The sequence below is a fragment of the Vulpes vulpes genome, chromosome 14 (genome assembly GCF_048418805.1).
Source record: "Vulpes vulpes isolate BD-2025 chromosome 14, VulVul3, whole genome shotgun sequence".
NCBI lineage: Eukaryota > Metazoa > Chordata > Mammalia > Carnivora > Canidae > Vulpes > Vulpes vulpes.
This window is the reverse complement of record NC_132793.1, coordinates 85749399-85773979: the sequence shown is the minus strand read 5'-3', so window position 1 is coordinate 85773979 and position 24581 is coordinate 85749399. Positions and strand designations below refer to the sequence as shown.

At 52.7% G+C, this 24581-nt stretch overlaps 2 protein-coding genes across 2 annotated transcripts in view; one reads left to right on the top strand and one right to left on the bottom strand.

Annotated features, from left to right (window-relative positions):
* Nucleotides 1-10666: 10666 nt before the first annotated feature.
* LOC140595455 (uncharacterized) lies at nt 10667-19341 on the bottom strand. The gene is made up of 2 exons (XM_072737049.1): nt 16558-19341; nt 10667-14821 (listed from the first exon to the last, which is right to left on the bottom strand). Exon 1 carries the CDS (start codon nt 19339-19341, stop codon nt 17995-17997), a length of 1347 nt encoding a protein of 448 aa, XP_072593150.1. The 3' UTR covers nt 10667-14821; nt 16558-17994.
* KLF13 (KLF transcription factor 13) overlaps nt 19340-24581 on the top strand; it is a 50114-nt gene continuing 44872 nt past the window's right edge. Inside the window, exon 1 of the mRNA XM_025986408.2 lies at nt 19340-19931. Coding sequence (XP_025842193.2) covers nt 19340-19931 — 592 coding nt within the window. The remainder of the gene's footprint in view (nt 19932-24581) is intronic.

The following is a 24581-nucleotide window of genomic DNA, read 5'->3' as shown; positions in this document are numbered from 1 at the left end:
TGGATTATCTTGTTTGTCTCTCCACAACCCTGTGCGGGAGGTTATTACTCTCTTCCTTCTGATGAAGTTTTGGAATAAAGGTGAGGTTTGGTGGCGTGAGGTCCGGAGCTGAGCCGACGACCAAGAAAGAATTCTTGAGACACATTTGATGCAAAATCATGGTTTTATTAAAGCCCCGGGACAGGACCCATGGGTAGGAAAACCTGCTGCTCTGGGCCTGTGAGGGGTGGCTGATTATATACCTGGGAGTTGGGAGGGGTTTGGGGATAGCTTACTCTCTAAGTAATTTTGGAAGCAAGGTTTCCAGGACCTTGAGGGGGCTAGCTATTGTTGGGAAAAGGTCACTTATTACCGGCTAATAAAACCTGAGTCATGAGACCCTTCAGATGTATATCGGTGGGCCATGTGCTTGGGGGATGATTGCCAACATGGATCTTGGTGGGTAGAGATAAAGGAAATTTCTAAAGGAATTGTTATACATTAAAGTAGGCTTACAGGATCCTGGGGGTGGGGCTAAGATTGCCTTTTGCCCTCAGCAAAGTATTAACATCCAGGCAGTTGAGTCCATAGAGTAATGTTACTCTGCCTGTTTCAAGGACTTGTCAATGTGCTTTGTCCTCAGCTAGTCCTCTGTTCCCCCTTCACTTCTATGCATGAAGAAACTGAGGCTTGGAGAAATTTGGAAATCTGCCAAATCACTGTAGCATCTGTCTTTTGGGCAGGCAGGTGCAGCCCTGGAACCCCCTTCAAGCTCTGGGTGCCCGTGAACTCAGGGATGGGCCCTCCTCACACCAGCCAGCCTGCCCCTGGAACCAGGGGACCCACAGTCCCTCTGCCACCAAGTCTGTCCAGTCCAGACACTGTCCCCAGCTTGGCCAGCTCAGCCTGAGCGGCGCCTGCTCAGAGGGGCCTCTCCCAGCTGCCTGGTCTCATTCTTCCCGGCTGGTTGCACAAATTGAGGTAATGTCCTTCTGCCTCTGCTTCTTTTCTTTGGTCCTGTCACCTCCTGGCTGGACTGAGAGTCCCCATGAGAGCTGAGTCCAGGCCCACACAGCCCAGGCAGGCTCACCCAGCCTCACTGGGGAGGTTGGTGGGGAGGAGCAGGAAGAGTTCTGGGAGGGCGGGTGGGGGCCTGGAGACCTTACTTCATCTGCATCACAAACAGCAGAGTCGAGGTGGGGGGGGGCAGATTGCTGGGAACCTCCTCCTTTGTTTGCATAACAAAAGCAATTGCCCCGAGCCTCTCTGCAGCAGCTACCGGCTGCTTTGTTGAGCACTCTCAGCCGCGCTTGGCGAGTCCCAGGAATTGTCCCTAGCACCGATCCTTCCCGGGCTCCACTGCCACCCGGGCTGACAAAAGCCACATTGTGGGGCGAGCAGCAGCTGCCGGCATCTGCTCCCCGTGCCGCCGCCCAGGGGCCTTGAGGCTGCTCGGTGCAAATGCTGCCCTTGCTGGGGCCACAGCCAGAGTCACGGTCAGACTCGGATTCCCTGGGGTCTCATGCGGAGGAGAGGGCTGACCTTACCTGATGAAATGAGGTCTCCAGGTCACCTGGTGACTAACGGCGACCCCAGATTTGAAGGACGGAAGATAACTGCCATGGTATGCGCACCTGCCGCGTGGCAGATGCCATACCCACATGGAAATAGCACATTATCTGATGCTCCGCTCACAGCAGGTGTTTTTGCGCTGTTTAGATGGGGAAGCAGCCTCAGAGAGCATGAGATTGCCTAGCATCACACAGCAGAGCCTGGGCTTGAAGGATCCATCCCCTTAAGGTGTGTTTCTCTAGGCCATCCCTGAGGTTCCTCCCACCCCTCACTCCTTTTCCCCTTGCCCTTTCTGAGCATCTCAACCTTCTTTCTCCCTCCTGTGCCCCCTCTGCACCAGGGTCAGCACATCTAGCTGCCTGGGTCAGCACACCGACTCCCCTGGGAGCCCTCCACTCAGGCTCTTGCCTTTGCACCTGTGGCCAACGTAACAAAACTGTCTGCCCTTGCCCCACTTGGGACCCATGCCATCAGCAAGCATCAGGTGGGTCCTAGACCACCATCCTCCACCTGGGAGCACACCTTGCTGACCTTGGGCTGCCTCTCCTATCACACCTGAATTCCCTCTGTCCCCAAGGGGACCCACAAACTCCCACTAACCCTACAAACTCAGCCTTGGACACACCTCAGCTTCCCTGAATGCCCCTTCATGCTCTTCCAAATTTTGCTGTCTTCTGTCTGCACAGGGTTTGGCATTCCAGCCATGAGTTCCTTCTGCATTTTGGCCCCCTGGGTACTTAGCCCAGAAGCACAATCAACCAACCTCCATGCCTACAATCAACCAACACTCCTGGACCTAAATTAACTTTATGACTGTACTGCACAGGAGAACACTGCAGCTTCTCTGGCTTTCAGGAGAGATGTTCAACTCTGTATGTGTCTCCAGCTAACCTGAAGGGATCTGGGTTACACTGGTCACAAAGGCAAAGGTGCCCACATGCCCACAGGGAGTGGCTGGTGAGGCCTTGATGTGATATGAGCAGCGTAGGGAAGCCACAAGGTAAACCAACAGGACAGTAAAAGCACATGAGGAGCCGGGTGTGCGGGGCTGTGCCTTGAACCAGGAAATAACTATGTACAAAGAGCTTCCCTCCAAGTGATGGCCTGCTTTAGGGTGATCCTATGCAGGACCATTCATCTTAGTGGGATAAGCTAGAAGCATAGGGCATAGCTGGAGGGAGGACCAGAGGGTATTCTCCCTTAAGATCCAGGGGATCCCCTGTCTGCCCTGTAAGAAGGCTCTGTGGGGTTACAGCTGCCTCATCCAAGCTCATGGTAAACTTGACAATCCCGGGTCCCCAACAGCTCTCTTACGAATAAGCCAGCAACCCTCATCAAGAAAACCCTGGAAATAAGGGAGAAGAAATGGGTAGGAAATATCAGAAAGGGAGACAGAACATGAAGACTCCTAACTCTGGGAAACGAACTAGGGGTGGTGGAAGGAGAGGAGGGCGGGGAGTGGGGGTGAATGGGTGTCGGGCACTGAGGGGGGCACTTGACAGGATGAGCACTGGGTGTTATTCTGTATGTTGGCAAATTGAACACCAATAAAAAATAAATTTATTTAAAAAAAAAAAAAAAGAAAACCCTGGAAATCTGGAGGAGGGCAGAGGTGGGGATTTGGGAACATTTCATTCTCTACCCCTTCCCACTAGGAAAATAAGCACCCACATATCAGAGCATGCTCATTTGTTAGGTATCCAATTAAACCTCGCAGAGGATGGCAAATTTGAATGAGCTCCCCCGACTGTCCCAAGTTGGCAAACACTCTGAATCAGAAAACAGGATCTGTAACAAGAGGCTGGGGGTGGCTGACGCTGGGCATCCTGGGCCCCTGTCCCAGGCTGCCTCCTGCCACAAGAACAGGGAAGTCAGAGACTTGCTTCCTTAGTCTCCCCTATTGTTGACGCGGGCTGAGTAAAGTGAAGCGGAAGTCTTCTGGGAAAGTTGCTACACAGAGAAAACGAGTCCTGTGCTCCCAACACCCTCCCCGGGCTTCTAGCCCTAACTGCGGACCTGAAGCTGTAGCTATTGTCTCTACAGCAGAACACCAACGTTAAAGGAGGGCAGACGGTCAGGGAGAAGGAGCTGGGCCCTTGTCAGCACCCTTGAGCGGCTTCTCCCAGCCCTGGGAAAGCCAACCTTCTGGCATCTTGTTGTAGGAGACCTCTATTCTATGTGACTGTTGGCTGGGTTTTGTTACTTGCAGCCTAAGGCATTTCTAACTTTATAAACTGGTCTTGGAATCTGAACAGGGCTCTAACCTAGGCCCTGGATGTGGCCTTCGTGTGGCCGACTATACCTCTCAGAGATGCCTTCCCCCTGTGCGATGGGACAATGATTCCAGCATCACAGGGAATCTCAGGCAGCTCTGACTGCTTATAACCAAATACCATCAACTGGGTGGTTCAAACAACAGACCTTTATTTCTCACTGTTCTGGAAGCTGGAAGTCCGAGATCTAGGTGTTGGTGTCTCATGAGAATTCTCTTCCTGGCTTATAGATGGCCACCTTCTTGCTGTGGTAGTCAGAGTCAAAAAGAACTCTCTCTGATTTCTTCCTCTTCTTCTAAGAGCACTAACCCAACTATAGTCCTTCCCCAGGACTTGCCTCCCACCCCCACCCAGGCCTCCCAAGGGTTCTGCTTCCAAGGGTCCAGGAATCACACTGGAGTGAGTCTGTGTGTCCCAGAAAACTCAACTCAGACTGCTTCAGGAAGAGAAGAGCTCCAATTCCTCTCATAAAAGCAGCTCAGAAGTAAGTAGATATGGGGGCTCCTCAAGCCTTTAGCAGATTCTAAAGAAGGCGACAAGGGTTCACCTGTCCCTGTGTGGGGGTTTCTTGGCCATGGTAGTTCTCTCCATGGGTCCTAAGATCCCATTGGTCCCAATGGAGTCATGAGGCATGCCCAGCACCAGGGGAGGCTGGGAAAGTCAGAGATTTTAGGATTCTTCCCCCCACCTCTGCATCAGAGGCCCTTGGGGTACATTTCCAGGGGGAGCAAGACTCTGAGTGGGGGTCACTTTCAGCACCTCCCTCGGGAAGGGCCATGCAATCTTAGGAGCCAATTCTTCAACCACAGCAATCCCTCCCCTGATGGGCCCAGTTCCACACAGCCCATGTTCTGTAGGGGAAGCATATCTCACCTTGGCACTTGTAAAATTACAGCTTATCTTGAAAAAGAACAAAAATATCCCTTTTTCAAAAAGAACTTTGGTTTCCTGAAAGGAAGGAAGGGGATTGAGCCATGGCATTTCAGGCCTCTCCCATGTCCTGTGAACTGTGGTAGAATGAGATACCTTCCAATTTTAGCAGTGAAGGGCCTCAGGCACACATACTCTCTGTGGTGGGTTGTACTTCCTAAAGAATGCCATGGTAATGTCTCCCATTCCATGTGTTCTTCTAGAACCTTTCTACTTCCCCATCAATAAGTGGAGTCCATGTCTCCTCCTCTTGAATCTGAGTAGGCCTTCTGATTACCCCAATCCATGGACTCTGGTTGGGAAGTATTGCTGTCTGATTCTGGATGCCAGGTCATAAAAATGAAGGTGACTTGGTTTGTTGAATAAAGTGAGGGTCCTGTGGGGGCGGACCTGGACCTCTGACATGGTGGCAGATTCAGAGCTCCCCTGGTGCAGCCTCTCTCTCCCACAATGGAGCACAGCCACTTCCCATTCCCCGAAGCCCTCCTCCCTAGGCAGAAATCAGCACATTGTTACCTATTCCCAGAGGCCACAGGTGAGTAGATCAGGAGAGGGCCCAGACTTCAAACTTCCCCATCCTTAGGTGACCTATGGCTTAGTCTGACATGAGAGGCTGTGCCTAAATGGATTATTTTGATTATCTGAATCAATCAGTTCCTTCAGCAACTTAACTTACAGATACCAAGAAGGCCACCCAATTTGCAGAAGAACATGTAAGAGGAGGGCCCAGAAATACAATGATGAGTCCTATGCAAGCCAGGCTTGAAGAAAGAACAATAATGAATTTATTGGTTATGGTCTGTGTTCATCTGTTAGTAAACCTGGCATAAATATCCAGAACTGCTAGTTCCCCTCCCTATAAAATAAGTTCAGCATTAGACAATTTGAGTAAATTATGGGAGGTTCCATGATTGTCACTAGGGACTCAAGTTCCATTTAGTTTTCTCTTTGATTTGTAACATATGCCTTCCAGCGTTGGGGTTGGCTCATATTCATAAAATGGCTGCTAGAGCACAAACCATCACATTTACATCCCCAGCAGTCAGCAGGAGGAAGAGGCATAGGGCAAATGCCATCTGTTTCTTCCTATTCTTACGAAACTTTTGGCAAGTCTCACCCAACAACTTCTGCTTCCATCTAACTAATCTCCATTCGCTTCAGGGGAGGGTCAGAAATGCCCTCTTTTAGCCAGTTATCTTGCTGCTTAGCATAAAATTGCAGGATGTCCTCAAATTTTTGGACATTTCTCCCTTCAAAAGATAGAGCTTAATCTCCACCACCCCTACCCCTCTCCCTTTGACTCTGGGCCCAACATAGCAAGTCTCAGAAGAGCCAATGATCTGGAGGTGGCAGAAGGGACTTCAGACAAAGGCTAGCTGTCACTTGGCTCTCATTCTAGACCCCATGCTCCAGGTTGGGGAAGCTGGCTGCCATGTTGTCAGGACACTCTGGCAGCCCATGGAAAGGACCAAGTGGGAAGGAACAGACAACTGTTACCGACGTGCCAGCCATGTGGGCGAACCACTATGAGGCAGATTCTCCAGCCCCAGTCAGGTCTTCAGATGACCGCGGTCCCAACGTTGTGACTACAGTCTCATGAGAGAGACCCCCCGCCAGAACCTCCCAGCTTAGCCATTCCCAAATCCACAGAAACCATGAATCATAGCAAATGTTCATTGTTATACTGAGCCACCAAGTTTGGGGCTACCTTGTTTCACAGCAAGAGCTGATCAATGCAGTAAATAATTAGCAACAGCTGTCACAATAAGTAAATAGAGAAAACCTGTCTGTAGAGGCAAGCATTGGCAGAAGAGCAAAGAAATGGTTCTTTTCCTGGAGAGAATATCAATAATCAGCTTTTTGGTGTTTTTCAAATCAAATAATGTTATAAGAGGGAAGCTGTGGAAGCATGGAATTTTGGAAAATGTGTCAGAGAGGCCAGGCCTAGGAAGGTCATACTCCCAGTCATTCAGGAGGAGGCTGGACCTCAAGGATCCTAAATGACTCAAGTTCCAGATCGAAGGGTGGCATGGAAACAAGCATCCAGAACAATGGCCTGCACCCATTTTGTCAGGGGAGGCTCTGAGGAGGCAAAGAACTCACCGCTTGGGGTCCCTGAATGCACCCACTAGGCAGCTGTGAGCACCAGGCAAGTCTCAAGTGAGCCCCTCAAATGTGGAATAAGTCCCCTTTTACCATGGAAAACCCTTTACCCTTTACCCTTACCCATAGTCCAGACCTCAGACCTAAGGCTACCATCATTGGTTTCCTCTTTCCCAGGATTGAAAGAGATCATTTTTCTTTGGGCACTAGGTGAGTCATTTCTTAGGTTAAAGAAACCATGCTTGTTCCAGTTACTATTGCTGTGTGACAAACAACCCCCAACATAATGCTCTAAAGCAACAACCATTGCTTTTGTGGGTAAGAATTTTGATGGGTCCTGGAAGGGATGGTTTCTGCTTCACCAATGTTTGGGGTCTTGGCTGGAAGGTCTGGAAGGTTAGAGGACCTGGGGGTCAGCTGCCAAGATACTTCTTCACTGACATGTCTGGCACTGTGGTGGGAATCACCCACAGGTCAGGGCAGATGGATTTCTTCATGGAAGCTGAGGGCTCTAAGAGGGAACATAGGAAAGTCTTCTTCAAGAGAGCCAAGGTAGAAGCTGACTGGCTTTTATATCTGGCATCAGAAGACACAAAGCTTCCCTTCCACCCTATTCTATGCATTAAAGTAGTCAAAAGCTGGCCAGATCCAATGATAGGGGTGTCAAAAACTTTGAGGCCATTAAAAAAAAAAAAACCACAACTACACTCTTGTTGCAACAATATTTAAAACAGCTTTGCAATACTGCAACAATTTCTGCTTTCAAGTGTCAGCTGCCTTTAGCTTGGCTCTGTCCTGGAGGCTCAGGGCATCCCTGGTCCCTCCTGGCTGGCACTGTAGGCCTCTGCAAGAGCAGAGGCAGCTCTTGCACCACGTGGACCTTTGTGTCACCAGCATGCAGTACAGGTGCTGTGGGTAGAAGTGTGTGTGCATCTCTGGAATGGGTCTGCAAATGGGCTGCCTCTCCCACTCTTGGCCAGCCTGGGAGTATGGACTGCAGCGCTAGAGCCCAGATTTCTCAGTCCCACAGTTACTGCCTCCCAATGGCATTGAGGCAGATAAAGGTCATTAAGGGGGGACTTCAAGGCAACAACAGAACGTGGATGAGGAACCCCTGGGCACCTGTTTCCTGAAGGGCTGTACACCTGAGTACTGGGCATAGAGAGGAAGTAAAGTAGACTACTGTTCAGGGCCATTTTCCTCTGCTTGGAAGGGAGCCTTCAAGGGGCCTACCTCATGGTCACCCACCAAACCCAAGGCACGCTCCTCAAAAGGGCTTAGGCAGCAGATCTCAGTGGAAACTATTTCTGGATTTCCAGGAAGTGACTTCTGGTCAGAGATGGCAGCCTCTTGGCTGCTCTCAAGTTACCTTAATGAGATTAAAACAAATTCATCTTCAACTTCTCCTTTCCTTTTCTGCGGGGCGGGGGGCGGGGGGGGGGGCGCTGGGGGAAGAGCGGGGAGATACATTTCTTTCTTCCTGAAACAGCAATAGCCCTAGTTGCACAGCTATCTGTTTTACCTGTGAAAGAAGATACATACCAAATACCAAATTAGGAAGCTCAAAGAGGCTCACACAGAAAGAACCAACTCATGCTACAGTTGGAAGACATTTGAAATCAACTAATTTAATCTAAAACCAGGTATAAAAGCTACCGACCTTCTTGATATACTATCCTACCTAGGAAACCCAGAGCCTAGAAAAAAACCAGTAGAACATATGGCAGGTGTGGATGATGGATGGATATTCCCTGTCCCCTCAGAAGGTGACAACAGACCCATGTGTCCCAAGAGCTCACCTGTGAATCAGGTGGGCATGACCCAGCAGATTGTCTCCAGCCCCCTTTTCTGTGATTTTATGATGCCTAAGCAATATCTAGAGTACTAGCATAAAAGAATACTGCTTCATTTTGTATACTGTCAGCTAAACCTTACCACCCTTCTGTTCTTTACTAAGTCCTACATGCAAACAGCCAAGAATTAAAGAAAGCCTTATCCTATATTGTCTATTGCAAATCCTCCCAATCCCATTAACGAGAATACTCATTAGACAGGATTTCCATGAGAGCCTAGAATGGACCAGCCCTGCTCTAATTTAATTGATTTGATAAATCCCCACATTAATTAGCTAGCTTCCCATAGGCTGGGAGCACCAACTTGTGCTGACACTCTAGGCTGTGCATCTTGCTACACATGTCCTGGAGGATGTCTCTCAAGCTGACAGAGGCTCAGTTTTCTCCCCTGTGAAATAGGAAGGAATGACACTTTCCTTGTAGCATTTCCATGTGTGTCAATGTGTCAGGGGAGTTCTGAAGTGTTCCCAAAGTTTGGGGCTTCTTGTTACTGGCTGGGGCTCGGCAGAAACATCAGACTCATGCCCAAAGGATGAAATGAAGCATTTGACCCTGAACACCCACCCAGGGAGAGGATCACAGATTATGAACAGTAGACGACCAAGGGGCGAGACTGGGAGGGGACATACAGAATAGGCAATTATCATGGCAACAGAGATCTTCCCAGATTATCAGGAAGGAAAGTGGAATCCCATGTCGGTTGCCACGTTTACGAGTGGGAGCCATCTGTTCCAGCAAGCCTGGAAGGGACCATCCATCATTTTAACATGCTTTCCTCCTACATTTGTTGCAGACACTGTAAATATCTCTTCGGTCTTTCAATGGCTGGTCTCAGAAGCATTTCTGGTTTTAATCTTCTGCTGTGTAAGCATGCACCAGATGTGAAGCCAGCTTTCATCATTTAGGACCTGATGAATTATTTTGTACTCAAGGACCACTGGGAGATGGGACATGAAAACAGCTTTCTACCCCTCCCCCATGTCATACAACAGAGAATGGCTTGTTCTCCTTTTCATGCAACAAGCCATCAACGACTATGATGAGGTTTGGGTCAGAAGTTTCTCATCCATCCAACCATCTGATTCTGAAATGGTCAAACTTGAGTACTGCGATGGCTCAGGGTGAAAGTCTCTCTGGAGCAAGAATTCTTTATGATACTGTGGCTAAGTCAGGCGATAGGAGCAGGTGGGAGTCTACGAGTGACCCCTGGGCTGCATGAAGAGGATACTGCTTGCTTTCTATGGGTGGAGGGCCTTAGCATCAGGAAATCACGAGGCGATCCTGGATAAATCCCAGCCACCCTCAGCCCAGCTCTGGGCCATGGCTTGTGAGTAGATGCAGGACTTAGAGGCAGTGGCTGCCCTGGGAAGAAGTAGGGAAGATGATGGATGCCCAGACTTGGCAACCCACAGCCTGGCTGCCACCAAGAAACCAATCCTAGAGAATAACACTGCAGAACAAAGCACAGCCCTCGCTTTGCCTGGCATCAAACCCCTTCTTCCTATACCTTGTTTTATTGTTTTTGTTTCACTTCCCTCCTCTCACTTCCACTTTTATATTAGTTAGGGCAAGCTCAGCCCCAGTAATAGGTAGGCCCCAAACTGTGGCTCAAATTCAGTCACCATTCAGGAGAGCACTGCTGGTCAGGTTTCTAGGTCCCAATCTCTTCTCTTTGGTGGCTCCGTCATCCCCAAGGACTTTGTTGTCGTAATCACCCAGTTGGCAGAAGGGGAAAGAGAACATGCAGGACAGAACCCATCCTCTTAAAGGCCCCAGTGCAGAAGCAGCTCACTGCCCCTCCACTCCTATTCCCTCCCTCAGAACTTGGTCATGAGGTCACATGTAACTGCACAGGAGAGTGAGGAGTGTGGTCAGTCACTGCTGTAGAAATTGGGGATAGATTTTATGGGTGTTTTAGTCCATCTGAGCTGCTGTAACAGAATACCATAGACTTGGTGGTTTATAACAACAGATATTTATTTCTCAAAGTTTTGGAGGCTGGAAGTCCCAGATCAAAGTGCCAAGGATTTTGTGTCTTGTGATAACCCACTTCCGGGTTCATAGATACGAACCTCACATAGCACTGGGTCTTCACAACACAGAAGGGGCAAAGGAGCTCTCTGGGGTCTCTTCATGAGGGTACTAGGCCCATTTATGGGGAGGGGGGCTCCACCCTCATAACCCAATCACCTCCCCAAAGCCCCAACCCTTAATACCTTCACCTGAGGGGTTAGGTTTCAACCTATGAATTTGGTGCGGAGGGACACAAGCATTCAGTCTACAGAAACTGGTGGCTGAGTGCTCTCGTAGTCTAACACATCTTTTAATTGGGATTATTCCTTACATTAAAGTTATATATGCAGATACCTTATAGGCTCAAGGTTTGTTATGAAACAGTAACCCCTCAACTTCCCTTTCTTCCCCTTCCCCAGAAATAATCCCTCTTGCCTCTTTCCCCTATTTCTGTAACTCAAATAGGGCATGCATAAATTTTCTTTTGTGTAGCAGATTACCACAGGTTTAGCAGCTTGAATCATCCATTTATGATCTGGCAGTTCTGTAGGTCAAAAGTCCAGGAATGGGGCAGCTGGGTTTTCTGCTCAGCTTCTAATGAGGCCAAAATCAAAGTACCACCCAGGTCATGTTCTGTACTAGAGCCCAGGGCCCTCTTCCAATCCAATGACTGTGGTTGAAGTTTGTTCTCGGCAGTCATAAGGCTGAGGTCCCAGTTTCAATTGGGCGTCATCTGGAGGCCATTCTGAGACACCCATGTTTCCGGCCATGTTGTTTCTCCTCCATCTTCAAAGCCAGCAATGTAAAACTTCTCCCACTTCAAATCCCAATTGAATCCCAATTTGAATCCCATGCTTCCAATCTCTTTGATCTCCCATCTCTGACCCCTAGACCCAGATAAATTGGCTCATGTAATTGGGTCAGGCCTACTAGATAACCTCTCCATCTTAAGGTCAACTGATTTGGGCCTTAATCATATCTGTAAAATGCCTTTACAGAAACACCTGCATTAGCGTTTGATAATGGGGAGAAGTATATGTAGACTGGGGACTAGAATGTTGGGGCCATCTTAGAACTTTGTCTGCCACAGCATGATCATATTGCTACCTCTTGGGCTTTCAGTTTGGGGTGCTGTCAGTTATTGCCCCATATGTAGTTGTGGACTTAGTTTCCTTTCCTCTTGCTTCCTCTGCCCGTGTGCACTCCTCAAAAACTTCCATTAGAGGGACACCGGGTGGCTCAGTGGCTGAGTGTCTGCCTTTGGCTCAGGGAGTGATCCGGGATCAAGTCCCACACTGGGCTGCTTGCTTCTCCCTCTGTCTATTGTCTCTGCCTCTCTGTGTGTGTAAAAAAAAAAAAAAGGGGGCCCATTAAAGTGACATAGAACAGTTCATTAGAGCAATGCTCCATGTTTTTAAATCTCATGAAAATACCCTCTGTAACTGAGCCAAGTGGTCAACTACAATGGACTCCTTTTGTTTTCTTTGGAGCTCTTGATTGCTTTCTTTTTTGTTTCCATGTACTTACCATTAATTCAACCCCCAAACTCTTTTCCAGTTTTCTTAGTATCCTCAGAAGTCACATTTTGTGGAAGTCACAGGTTTTGTGGCAACTGTTAATGCTTCACTGAATAGCTCTCAGCTCCTTGTCTTCTGGGGACATCTTGGGTCTGCACCTGGCTCCCTGTGGGCCAGCAGTCCTTGTGACCATTATGAACACAAGTGACTGTCAGTATTCCAGGGCATGGCTGTCCCATTGATCTGAATGCTGGGGTGAGACTGATCATAACCCAGAGCAGTCCCCCAGATAACTCTTGATGTACTGAGAATTAAACGTTTGGTATTTGAAGCCACAGAGTTTTTGGAATCATTTGTTACTATACCATAACTTAGCTGCTCTAGACTGAGAGAATAGTAACCACGTGTGGGGTGTTGCTGCAAAGAAAATAAGATTTGTGGCATTGGCTTAAGTTTTAATGAGTAGGCAGTGAGACAGTGGAGGCTAGAAGGATGGCCATCATGTGTCCAGGGGTAGAATGTTTGGGAAATCATCACCTGGGAGAACTTGGAAGAATCAGAGAAAAGAGACTTAAGGGTATTACTTAATACCATCAAAGATCAAGAGGCTCAAAGAACTTGCAATTAAGTTTAGAGAGAATAGCATTTACCAAAATGCACCGGAAACTGGCTATTGACAATGTAGCTGACTGGAATCAAACAGATTAGGTAAGAAGTCAATTATATTTTAATTTAATCAGTTAATATTATTTAAAATGAGAATACTTTATCTTAAAAAAAAATCAATGAGTTTCAGCCTTTTGATGTGGGTCAGAATGGTATACCATCAGTGGCAAAGCCCCAGCAGTCAGGCCACTAAATGTACCCAAGTGTTGACCCGGGGTGTCTAAATAGCAGAGGAAAGCTACCAGAAGGATTGTCCAGAAGAGTCATGAGATACACCACAGAGAAGGAGGACACAGAAGGAAGAAATACAAATTAAAATATGCACAAGTTAGTGAACTGACATTTCCAGACCTGTGACTTTGTAAGTTGATATTGTCCCTCTGTATGTTTGGTGTTCTCAAGTTTGAAGGCATTAAAAAAACCTTTAAGTATATATCTAATGCTGTATAATTACACTATAGCTACTGTTTTACTGTCATTGCAGAATATTTTATAATTCTTCCTTGGTTATAATATTTTCACCAAAGGGTCATGTAGCAGTGAACATCGAAATGTGCATTTCATTGTGTTCTTATATGGTTGGAAATGGTTAAAACTTACTGTTTGCTCTAGAGCCTATGTCTCTTAAGGAATCATATTTAAAATGCCTCTCATATCTGTCCTGGTTTTAAATGAGAGGCATGGACTGTATTTATTGTCTTCCCTGTGTTTATATCAATGTTCTTTTTTTTTTTTTAAGATTTTATTTATTCATGAGAGACACATAAAGAGAGGCAGATATAGGCAGAGGGAGAAGCAGGCTCCCCATGGAGAGCCTGATGTGGGACTTGACCTGGAACCCCAGGATCACACCTTGAGCCCAAGGCAGATGCTCAACCACTGAGCCACCCAGGTGCCCCTGTGTGTATGTGTGTTTTAAGATTTTATTTGAAAGAGAGAGAGAGAGAGAGAGAGAGAGAGTGCACAAATGAGGAGAAGGAGACAGAGAAGATGAAGGTGAAGAACTCCTTAGGGTGAAGTGAGAGTCCAAAGAAAAATGCACTGGCCAGGCTTTCCTCGATTGCATGGATTCAAATGACTCCAGGAATACCCTCACTTCTGGGTGGGGGAAAATACCTGTCTGGCACAATTTTAGGTTTGCTATGGACACTGTTTACAGGGACTCTTCCACTCCTCCACTTTCTGAATCAGAGTGTTTGTTGTGTTTTTCTGTCCCTTTCTACCCCCTGTGCATTGGGATTGTGTATTGGGGCTAGGAGTGCTATGCGGGAGTGTGGAACGGACAATTTATCTTTAGGTCATAGGTTTCTAGATTAAAAAGAACTGTATGAGCCAGCCACACATGAACCACACACATGCAAGGACCACTGAGCTTCCTTCAGAGGTCCTGGACCTGGAACTGGACACTGCAGAATCCCCCCCGCCTCAAATCCCTGTCACCCTTCAGGCTCAGATTTCCATGTCACTGGCCTCTAGGTCCAGATTTAAAAGGCTCCTGAAAGTGGGTCAGGCCCACTTGGGGAGGGGGAAGGTAGATTTTATGTGAGTGACACCTCTGGGTCAGTGCTCTCACTGTCCCTCTGCCACGATGACCACCATGTTCTAGACAGTGGCTGCCCCATCAACCTCCCTGTCCCTGGGTGCCTCACTATGGACTCGTAGCGTGGCCAGAAATAAACCTTTGAGATTTGCAAGTTGTTTGTACTGCAGCATGGCCCAGCCTCTTCTGAGTTATATAGGGATTCTACCTATTTCACCTGGTGGAGAGGTGTCCCCAGGGCGTCTGACTTACCCCAGCTTGGTCTGTTCGCCCTCTGTGCTTCTCTCCCTCCTGTGTGGAAGGCTTCCTGGACCACATGCCTCCCTCTTTGTTAACTGAATTCTTCATTTTGGAAGCATTATCTCTGGTAGCTTCCTACCACGAGAAAGGATGTATGGAAGGCCTATTTATTATTATTTATTTATTATTTATTATTTATTTATTTATTTATTATTTATTTATTTATTATTTATTATTATTTATTTATTATTTATTATTTATTATTTATTTATTTATTTATTTATTTATTTATTTAGAAGGCGAATTTTCTGAGACCTCCCGCATCTAAAAATATTCGGTTTGTACTATCTGGGTAAACATGGAAAGCAATTTTACTTTAGATTTCCCAAGGCTTTGCCCCTTGCCTGGTCTACTTGTTGCTGTGGGAAAGCCCAGAACCATTCTGACTCCTGACAATCTCTATGTGACCTGCTTCTTTTGTCAGGACGCTTCTTGTCTCCATTATTCTGAACTTCATCAGCAATCTCCTTGAGGGTAGGACTATTTTTTCCCAATGAGCTGGGCTCCCTGAGGGCCCTTTCAACACACATTCTTCGGTAGTGGAGACTTTTCTTGGATTAATTCATTGATGACTCCACCCACCCCCTGTGTTTTCTCTGATCATTCATTCCGGGTTCCTGTTATTTCATCAGTGGACTTCCTGGATGCTCCTCTAATTTTTTCTCTATTTCCCATTTCTGGCATTCTTTTTTGTTCTACTTTCTTTGTTTTTTTTTTTTTTTTTAAGATTTTATCTATTTTAGAGAGAGAAAAAGAACACCAACAGGGGATGGGTAGAGAGAAAGGGACAAAAAGACTCCGTCCTGAGCATGGACCGAGATCACGACCTCAGCTGAAATCAGGAGCCAGGTGCTCAACTGACTGACCCACCCAGGCACCCCTTGTTCTACTTTCATAGGAATTTCCTCAACTTTATCTTGTTCCCCCTTCCTGAATCCTTTCTGCTATCTTATGTTAAATTTTGTTTGTTCTCTGAATGTTTCTTTATAGGTGTCCTGCCTTCATGGGTGGCAGTATCTTAATTTCTCTGATGACGTTATTAGTAGTTTATGTTGACATATACTTCTCTCTGTATAGTCTGTTTCTTCCAAGTTGCTTTTTAAAAAGCCATTGGGAAAAAAATAAAAATAAAAAAAAATAAAAAATAAAAAAATAAAAAGCCATTGGGGCTCTAGATTTCATGCTCCCCCCCTCCCCTGCCCCAGTTTCCTGAGATGCCAGGTCAGCTGTGGCTTCCTGTGAAAGACTGATTAGAAGCTCTGTACACATGTGTGGGGCTCATTATCAGTGGCCTCTCCTTGGGGTGATCTGACTTAGCTGGGCAACCACAGATGCCAGAAAATTGAAGTATTTCCCTTGGCCCGGTCTGATGCTCCAGAAAAGACCCTTTGTCTCCTGGCCCCTGCAATCTGAAATGCCAAGAGGGGTGCAGGGGCTAGTCTCAGTATCCAATATCTTTAAGTTCATTTAATCCCCCTGTTCAGCAGTGGTTATGGCACCACTGCTGTCAATTGTGCCTGGTGTCTCCCAACCCAAGATGCTTCCTTTTACTTTCTTTAGGCTCCAGAAGTTTCAGGAGGCTCCAGAAGTTCACCACCTTTACCAGAAACCCTAGCTACCTTTTCAGTCTTGAACCTCTTTACTCCCAGACACATCTCCATCTCCATCTACTTGTTCTCATCTGATCTTCCCTACTCTGTTTTTGTATATTCTGTTCCTCCCATCTGACACTTGATCCCCACCCACCCTCGTTTATACATAAGCTACCTCTGCCGGAATACCACATAAGAAGAAAAACACGGACTACTCACAGCTCTGGGGAGGAGAAATGCATCTCTCGATACTGGAACATACTTCTACATGGTAAAGGCTGCAGGGTCTGAGGCTTTCAGTGAACGATCATCAAATGCTTGAGAAACCAACCAGGGAACTGAGTTTTGCATCCAGAATGCCACAGGGCACAGCTGAAACCCTTAGGGAGACTGCACTCAGCACCCCAGAGGCCTAAGGACAGCTTTGGGCTGTGGATGGGGGTGGGGTGCGTGGCAGTGCAGAGGACCTCGACCCAGGCCAGCCTCCCCTCACCCAGAGCAGGTGTCTTGCCCATGGCTGTGGCCCAGTGCCTAGAATAGTGCATGCTTGTAGGAGGACAGCCAGTGTGTGTGTGCAGGCTGGGGTACTGCAGCAGGAGAGGAACAGGCAGGGGATGGATGCCGGTAAGTCCGGGAAGGGCCAGCTCCAACTTTAACCAAGTGACTGTGGCATGTGGCAGGACTACGGGAATATTCTGAATCATTCTTTGGTCAGAACACAAACCTCTTAAATGTCATCAACACAATCTGCCTGGCAGAACGACTCCTTCCTGTCAGGAGACCCTCCTGGAGGGATGTGACCCAGATGGCCCTTACGGAGCCCAGCCCAGGGAAGCACTCCTGCGGACTTCCCAGAGGGCACCGGCTCCATCAGGGAGAGGTAAGCGTAGGGTGTCGGTTACCAACACGGAGGGCGCTCGCTCTTCACCGTGACACAGAGAACCTCTCTCTCAGTTCCTTCTTCGTTACCTGGAAAAACGTTTTTTTCTCACCAGGCCTCATATTAATTCGGTGGGAAATGGCCGGTCCTAATTTTGCGCGCAGGATAACGCTGCCTACCCTCCACCCCACCCAGGTCCACGCGGTTCCAGCGTCTCGAGCGTCTCGGCTGCTGCCACCCAGCAGGTTCCCCGCGCGGTCCGTCGGCTGACACGTGCGATCCGTCCACTAAGGCAAACCGCCCAGGGGCTGCAGTCCCAGGCGCTGCCTTCCAGTCCAGGGGCTGCCGGCGAGGGTCCGGGAAGGAGCTTGCTGCGCTCATTCCGAGGCAGCGGGAAGCTGTACACTGGTTCCTCCCACGAGGGCTAGGCCTGTAGAAGGATGGTGGGGCCGAGGGGGTGAAGGCGGGGCGCCGGTGACGGTCGGGGCCAGTTGGAAGGGCCAGGGCCACGAGGACGCGGACTGGACGGCCCGGAGTATTCGCTCCGCCAGGCCCAGATGGCGCGTGGGTGGGGCGCGGTGGGCGGGGGCCTCGCAGCTGGTGGCGTTTGAAGCCTTCCCACCGCGGTGGGAGGAGGCGGCCGAGAGGAATTGGCAGCAGGCCTGGGGCGAGAAGGAAGGGGCCCCGCGTTCCCTGAACAGCGGCGCCGGTGCGCCCGCACGTAGTTCACTCCTGCAAGCACGAGAGGCGGTGGGCACGTCACCCACGCTGCCAGGTTATCCACCTGCCCGGGGCCAGTCGTCAGGCTCCGCCGGAGCCCGGCTCCCCACCAGCGCGATCCCCTCCGGGTGCCCGGCCGCCCGGGACCAGACCGGGACGCTGTCAGTCCTTCCCGCGGGAGCGGCCCCGCCCCAGCCGTGACCTCGCTCCCAGCCGGGCCGCCCCGAGGCCGGGAGCTCAGCAGAGGAAGAGCAAGGAGGGGGCGAGCGCCCGCGTCTCGAGGCGCTGCCACCTCGAAACCCTGCCGCGGCGGGGGGGCACGGAGTGGTTCCGCCCCCGGGCCAGGCCGGCAGCCCCGCGCCCAGCCGAGCGGACACGCCTCCTCGCCGCGCAAACGTCGCCGTGGTAGGAAAGAGAGAAGGGGAGGCGAGCCCCGCCGAGGCGCACCCATCCCTGGCGCCCCTCACAGGCGGGGATGGAGGGACAAAGGGGCGCCCTCCCGAGCGCTCGCTTCCACTCCCGGGCTCGAGGATGTCACCGTAGGGAAGCCCGGCAGGAAAACGTCCCGCGGTCTCCCGGCTGTTGGGGGCAGGGGGAGAGCGGTCCCTGCGCAGCCACGCCCCGGCCCGCCGCCCTCGGACGTCCTGCGTCAGCGTGCCCGGCTCCCGGCTCAAATTTCCGCTCCTCCTCCCGCGGGCCACGCGGGCGCGCCCATTGGCGCGCGCAGGCCCCGAGGCGGGCCGGCCCCTCTCGCCGCTGGGGTTGGTCCGGCCGCCCACCGACGAGCCAATGGCGTCCGCCCGTGCTGCCCTAGGCCACGCCCCCTCCCAGAGCGTGGGCGCGCGGGCGCTCGCTCCCGACGACGCGCGCTCTGGGGGTCCCGCCCCCTCCGCGCGCGCCGTTCCCCGCGGCCGCCGCCGCCTGTAACCTGCGCCGCCAGGATGTGGCTGGGGGCTGACGTCGGGTCCAGATGTGGCCCCGGCCCCGCCCACCCCCGGGGCCGGGCCGCCCACACCGAGCCGCGGCGCGCACGGCGGCCGTCCCGCCTGCCACAATGCGCGGCGAGGCTGCGGCCGCGACTCGGCGAGGGAGTCCCTGACGTCGCCGCTCGGCATCCTTAGGACCGGCCGCCCCTGACGCCGCGCGGGGATCCCACTGGCCCGCGCCCCCCATGCGCTCGCTCCTCGGTGCCCGGCCGGGCCGGCGCCTCGCGGACGCGGAGCCGCGCGGGTGACGGCAGAGGCGGCTGCGCGCCCAGCCCAGCCCGCGGAGAGGGCGCGCCGCGCCCCCGCCCCCGCACCCCGCCCGCCGCCCGCTCTCCGGAGGCCGTGGGTGCGGATGCGCCGCTGACGACTCGCCGCGACCAGCAGTGCCGCCGGGCCGCCGGCCGGATCCCGCAGCATGGCAGCCGCCGCCTATGTGGACCACTTCGCCGCCGAGTGCCTCGTGTCCATGTCGAGCCGCGCGGTCGTGCACGGGCCGCGGGAGGGGCCGCAGGCCGGACCCGAGGGCGCGGCCGCCGCTGTCGCCGCCTCGCTGCCCCGCGTCGAGGAGCGCCGCGACGGCAAGGACAGCGCCTCGCTCTTCGTGGTGGCGCGGATCCTGGCGGACCTCAACCAGCAAGCGCCGGCGCCCTCCCCGGCGGAGCGCAGAGAGGGCGCCGCGGCCCGGAAGGCGAGGACCCCCTGCCGCCTGCCGCCCGCGCCGCCGCCCGCCCGCGAGCCCGCCTCCCCCGGCGGCGGAGGTGCGGCGGCCGCGCCCCTCAGCCCCGCGTGGAGCGAGCCCGAGGCCGAGCTCGAGGCGGGGCTGGAGCCCGAGCGGGAGCCGGGGCCCGCGGGGAGCGGCGAACCCGGCCTCAGACAAAGAGGCCGGCGGGGCCGAAGCCGCGCCGACCTCGAGTCCCCGCAGAGAAAGCACAAGTGCCACTACGCGGGCTGCGAGAAAGTTTACGGCAAGTCCTCGCACCTCAAGGCGCACCTGAGAACTCACACAGGTCAGTAGGGCCGCCCGGGCGCCCCGAGCGCGCGGACGGGGACGGCGCCGGCCACCGGGCCACGCCCCCGGGCCGCCGGCGGGGCTCGAGGGACGGCGGGGCCGGGGCGGCCGGGGGGGCCGGGGGGGGCGGGGCGGCAGGGGCCTCGCCCCTTCTCCCGCCACGGGGTCCTGCCGGCTGCCCCGCGCGCCGGGCGAGGCGGCCCCGGGAGCCGGGAGCCGGGAGCCGGGAGCTGGGAGCCGGGAGCCGGGAGTCGGCGCCCGCCCGGCGACCGCGCCCCCGCCGGGCACGCCCCCTCCCCGGGCGCTCTCGGGCGGGGCCGCGGGGGCGGATGTCGTCATCCGGGCTGCGGGCGTGGACCCCGCGGGGGCTGGGGGACGGCGCGGGCAGGTGTGGGCGCGCTGAGCGGGGGCCGCACGTGCTGCTCCGGGGAGGCGGGCGGCGGGGGCGCCTGGGGGCCGCGCGGGCGGGGGTGCCTCGCCCCGGCCCCTCCCCCGCGGGCGGGCGCGCGCTGGGGAGGGCGGGGAGGGGAGGGAGGGGAGGGAGGGGAGGGAGGGGAGGGGCCCGCCCGGCCAGGCTCGGCTCGGCTCGGCTCGGCCCGGCCCGGGCGAGCGGCGGGCGAAGTTCACGCGGGGACAGGGCTCCCTCCAGCCACTCGGCACATTCTTCGCTCTCCTCTTCCTGTAATTTTTCCAGCGCTCTGAGGTTTAACTTGTCGAAGCCGGAGCCAGCAGTGGCCGACGCGGGGGGCGGTCCGGGTTCTCCGCCGGAGGCTCTTTGTGGGAGCCCCGCCCATCCGGCCGGCGGGGGCGCGCCCAACCCACGGGGGCTCCTCGGCCTCGGGGCGCTTTCCCCGGAAAGGAGCGCCCCTTGGTCCGCCCGGGCCTGCGCTCCGCCCTCTTCTCCGCCCTGCTCTCACCTGCCGGCGTCGGGTGCGCGCGGGCGGCCCCAGCGCGCCGTCGCCCGGCCTCCGACCCCGGGGCAGCCCTCCCCCTTCGCACGGGCCCGGAACCTCGTCTTTGGGGTTTCTCGTTGTTGTTGTTGTTGTTGTTTTAAGCACAAACGTGGGAGCTGTGCTTTAATGGATGGCATGCCTTTCTCTCCTAGTTTGGTTTGAAAGAAATGTGTCTTTCCTCAGGGCTCGCGCTGACTCTTGTTACACTTGATTTTTCCACATTTGGACCAGGTTAAAAACCCGAGTGCAGTTACTTTGTTACCAATGACTTAGGTTTTACATTTATAAAACAGTAAAGAAGTGGACTAAAAGCCTGACTCAAAAATCGCAGTCCTAAGACCCTGGAGCTGAAAGACCCCCTTCTTTTGGCGAGTTCGGAACGGAGCTGTCCCGAGGTCTGCAAGTGTCAAGCCGGCGGATTTCAGACCAGCCTTTACCTCGGAGGCTGCCGCCGCGGTTCTGGTCCTTGCCGTGGCCGCCCCGAATCGCGTGGCTGGCGGTGGTGGGGGCGTCGAGGGTGAATGGCGGGGCCTTTTCTGCCCTTTGTGAGTACGAATTAAGGGTGTGTGGACCGAGATAGGGGGTGGGGTTAGTGTAGGCATATTGGTTCTGCTTGGGAACTGTAGTGCAAGGGTGGGTGTGGCGGTGAAGGAGGGGCCAAGCTAGGCTAGGATCCCGGAGCTGCCAGATTACGGAGGCGGGGGCAGTGCGTGGGGCGTGGCTTGAGGGCCGCCCTGGGGGCCGAGGCCCGTATTGGACGGGTAATTGAGTGATCGGACGCTCCTCCAGCCCGTTTCCCAGTGGATCCTCCGCAGGGCTGCGGTGTTGGAGAACCACGGAGGGGCTGGCCGAGGGCGGGGCTCGCTGTCGGGGGCGGGGCAGGCTTGGACGGGGCCTGAGCTGGAGGGTAGCCTCTGGGTTGGCTCGCCCCCCTGGTTCAGGCTCTAGTGTTCCTGAGCAGGTCTAGGCCAGAGGATTGGGCAGAGGCAATGGGAACCCGGGCCTCCCCCAGTGGGGTGGAACCCAGTCTCTCTGGGGTGCTTTGAAACCTGAAGCAACAGGAGAGGATGGAAACCAACACCGACTGCAGTGTGCTGTCCTTGTGCTGTGAGCAAGGAGCCGGCCTCACCCTCCAGGTGTGCAGAAACTCAAGGCCCTACCTCCAGAGCAGATGTAGACCTCCGAGTCAGGAGTGTACAGGTTTCTTTGGGAGCCCTTGCAGATGTAGATTTCCAGTTCCAGATACTGACCATCCGCCCAACATACAGTTTAAATGGTGCCCCAGGTGAATCTGATTATGAACCATGAACCTGCCTCTGAGGGGTGTCTGGTTCAGCCTCTGCTGGAGGGCTCTTCTAGGGAGCCTGTGCCAGGTGTGCAGAACATAATTAGCTGGTGGTCATAGAGGATACTAGGGTAGCCCACAGGCCACAGTGGGGGACTGAGAGGCCAGGCTACCCTGGGAGAACCTGAGCAGCAGACTTTGGTTCTGAGGTAGCCCTGGTTTGGTTTGTGGGCTCCCAGCAGCTTTTTTTGGGGGGGGGGTGTCTCATGCGAGGCCTTCTACTCCACTGGGAACCTCCATCACCACCATCCCACCCACCCATACTGATCTCATGGCAGGGGGGGGGTGAATATCAAAACCACTTTAGTCAAAAAGGCAATTCACAGCCTTCTCTGTCTAGCCTTGTGGCCAAGGACGGGCCCCCAGACCTCCCTGCAGCTTGGTGATGTCTCCCCTGGCCACTTGGAAGATCTGTGGGAAACGAGGCTGTGAGTTTCAGAATGCTTTGGGAAGTACAAAACTCAACCTTGATTCTGGGGGAGACTTGGCCTTCCCTGACTCTGCTGCAATCTCCCACACCCACTCCCTGAATGCAAAAGAGTGCCAGTGACTTGGGGACTGATTACTCTGTCGCATATAGGTAATTGTTGATGTTATAGAAAACTCGATGAAACAAAGACTTAACATTTTTGCATTTCAACCCACTTTTTTTTTTTTAAGCCACTTATTATTTGGCTAATCAGAACTTCCCAACCCAGATCTGGAAATTTGAATTTATGACTCCTTGGGGAGTCATAAGACCAGGAACCTATTTCCTTGGTGGCTGAAGGGCTTTGATGTGGACATTCAGAACTTTCAGAAAGAAAGGCATAGGGCCTTCTGAGGGCAGATCATTCACCTAGAGATTCTTGCTTGTTGTCTGGTGTGGTGGGGCTTGGTGGGCCACCAGCAGAATGGCCCACTCAGTCTTTCTTGGCAGAGATGCCTTGAATACATTCCTACCTATTTGTTCTCACAAAGAATTGTTTTCAGAATGCCTCTGTGCTCTGTTTTCCCTGTAGCCCCTCGAGCTAAAACATCCAATTGTGTGCTTCCTGGGCTGGGCCCATTTTAGCAGCTCTGGGGGACCTGACTGGATAGGGAGCCACTGTGCTGTGCACGGCCCCTCCTTCCTGCAGGCCTCAAAAGAGACATATCCCTGGTCACCTAGCCCTCTTTGGGGTTGGGGTGGAAGTCGAGTAACATTGCATTCAGCCATTTCCTGTAATAATTCGGGTGGGGTTAGTGAAGTTTATCTTGAGCCACAGAACAAGGGATTTGATCATCAGTGAGATATTGGGGCCTGGTATTTAGGCTCCCTCCCCCAACACAGACTCTGATTGTAGAGCCTGGTTTCAACCACACTGCTTGCCACCTGGACCCCTCCCAGGTGCTCCCCAGTGCAGCTGCCTTGGACCAGCAGCCTATCGAGTGAAGAGTGAGCTGAGCGACTGGTATCTCCTTTACCCAGGGTAAAGCCAGGTTGGCAGGGAGCCAGCACTTTGTTCAGGATACATTCAGCCCTACTCCCTGCTCCCTCACAGCCCCAGGCTGCCAGTAGGGCCTAGTTGTGAAACTCCTCAAGCAGTGCACAAGTATGTAGACAGAATGTGCCAGCCTTCCCTTCCTCTGGCGAACCACTGTCACCTCAAGTTGGCACGTCTCTTCCCAGACCCTCTTAATAGACTTGCATGTATGCTTGCATGTGCATCTTCACAGACATGTGAAAAATACATATGTAGGATCATAGCAAATACATCCTACCACAGGCTTTTGTTCCAGGCAGGGGTTTAATTGAGGCACCTTCGTTCTTTCTCCTGGCTGTGTGGTACTCTAAGGTGTGGCTGTGTGGCTGTAGCATACACAACTTGTTGAGCCTCTGATCTGAGATGAGAGCTACATTGCCTCCCCCCACCTTTTTTTTTTTTTTTTTTTTTTTTAATGCCTGCAGCAGTGCACTCTGGTGTGTGTCTTGGTGCAGAGCAGCTGGCATTTCCATAAGCTCGAGACCTGGCAGTGTTACTGATGGTCCTGTAGACAGCGTTTAAATGCCCTGGGAAGTTACTGTATTGACTTAAAAGGCATGTTACGTTTTTAAAGGAAATAGATGAAGGCCTTGGTCTCCCCAGTACTGAGGTTCCTGCTGTGTTGCTGTTTGTTTGTTTGTTTGTTTGTTTGTTTGTTTAAACTTCTCCCAGTTCTCCTTTTATACATCATCATATTGGGAACATTTAAAACAACACTAAGAAAATCACCAGTACTCTCTCACACGTCATGCCCAGCTCTCCTGCTAGCCTTCCATGGCTTACCCTCTACCCTAGCCTGGGTGAGGGCTCAGCCCCTGCAACAGTTAGATGTGCCCACCCTGCCT

Coding starts and splice junctions, on each gene's coding strand:
- LOC140595455 (XM_072737049.1), bottom strand. CDS start 19,341: ATGCTGCGGGATCCGGCCGGCGGCCCGGCGGCACTGCTGGTCGCGGCG.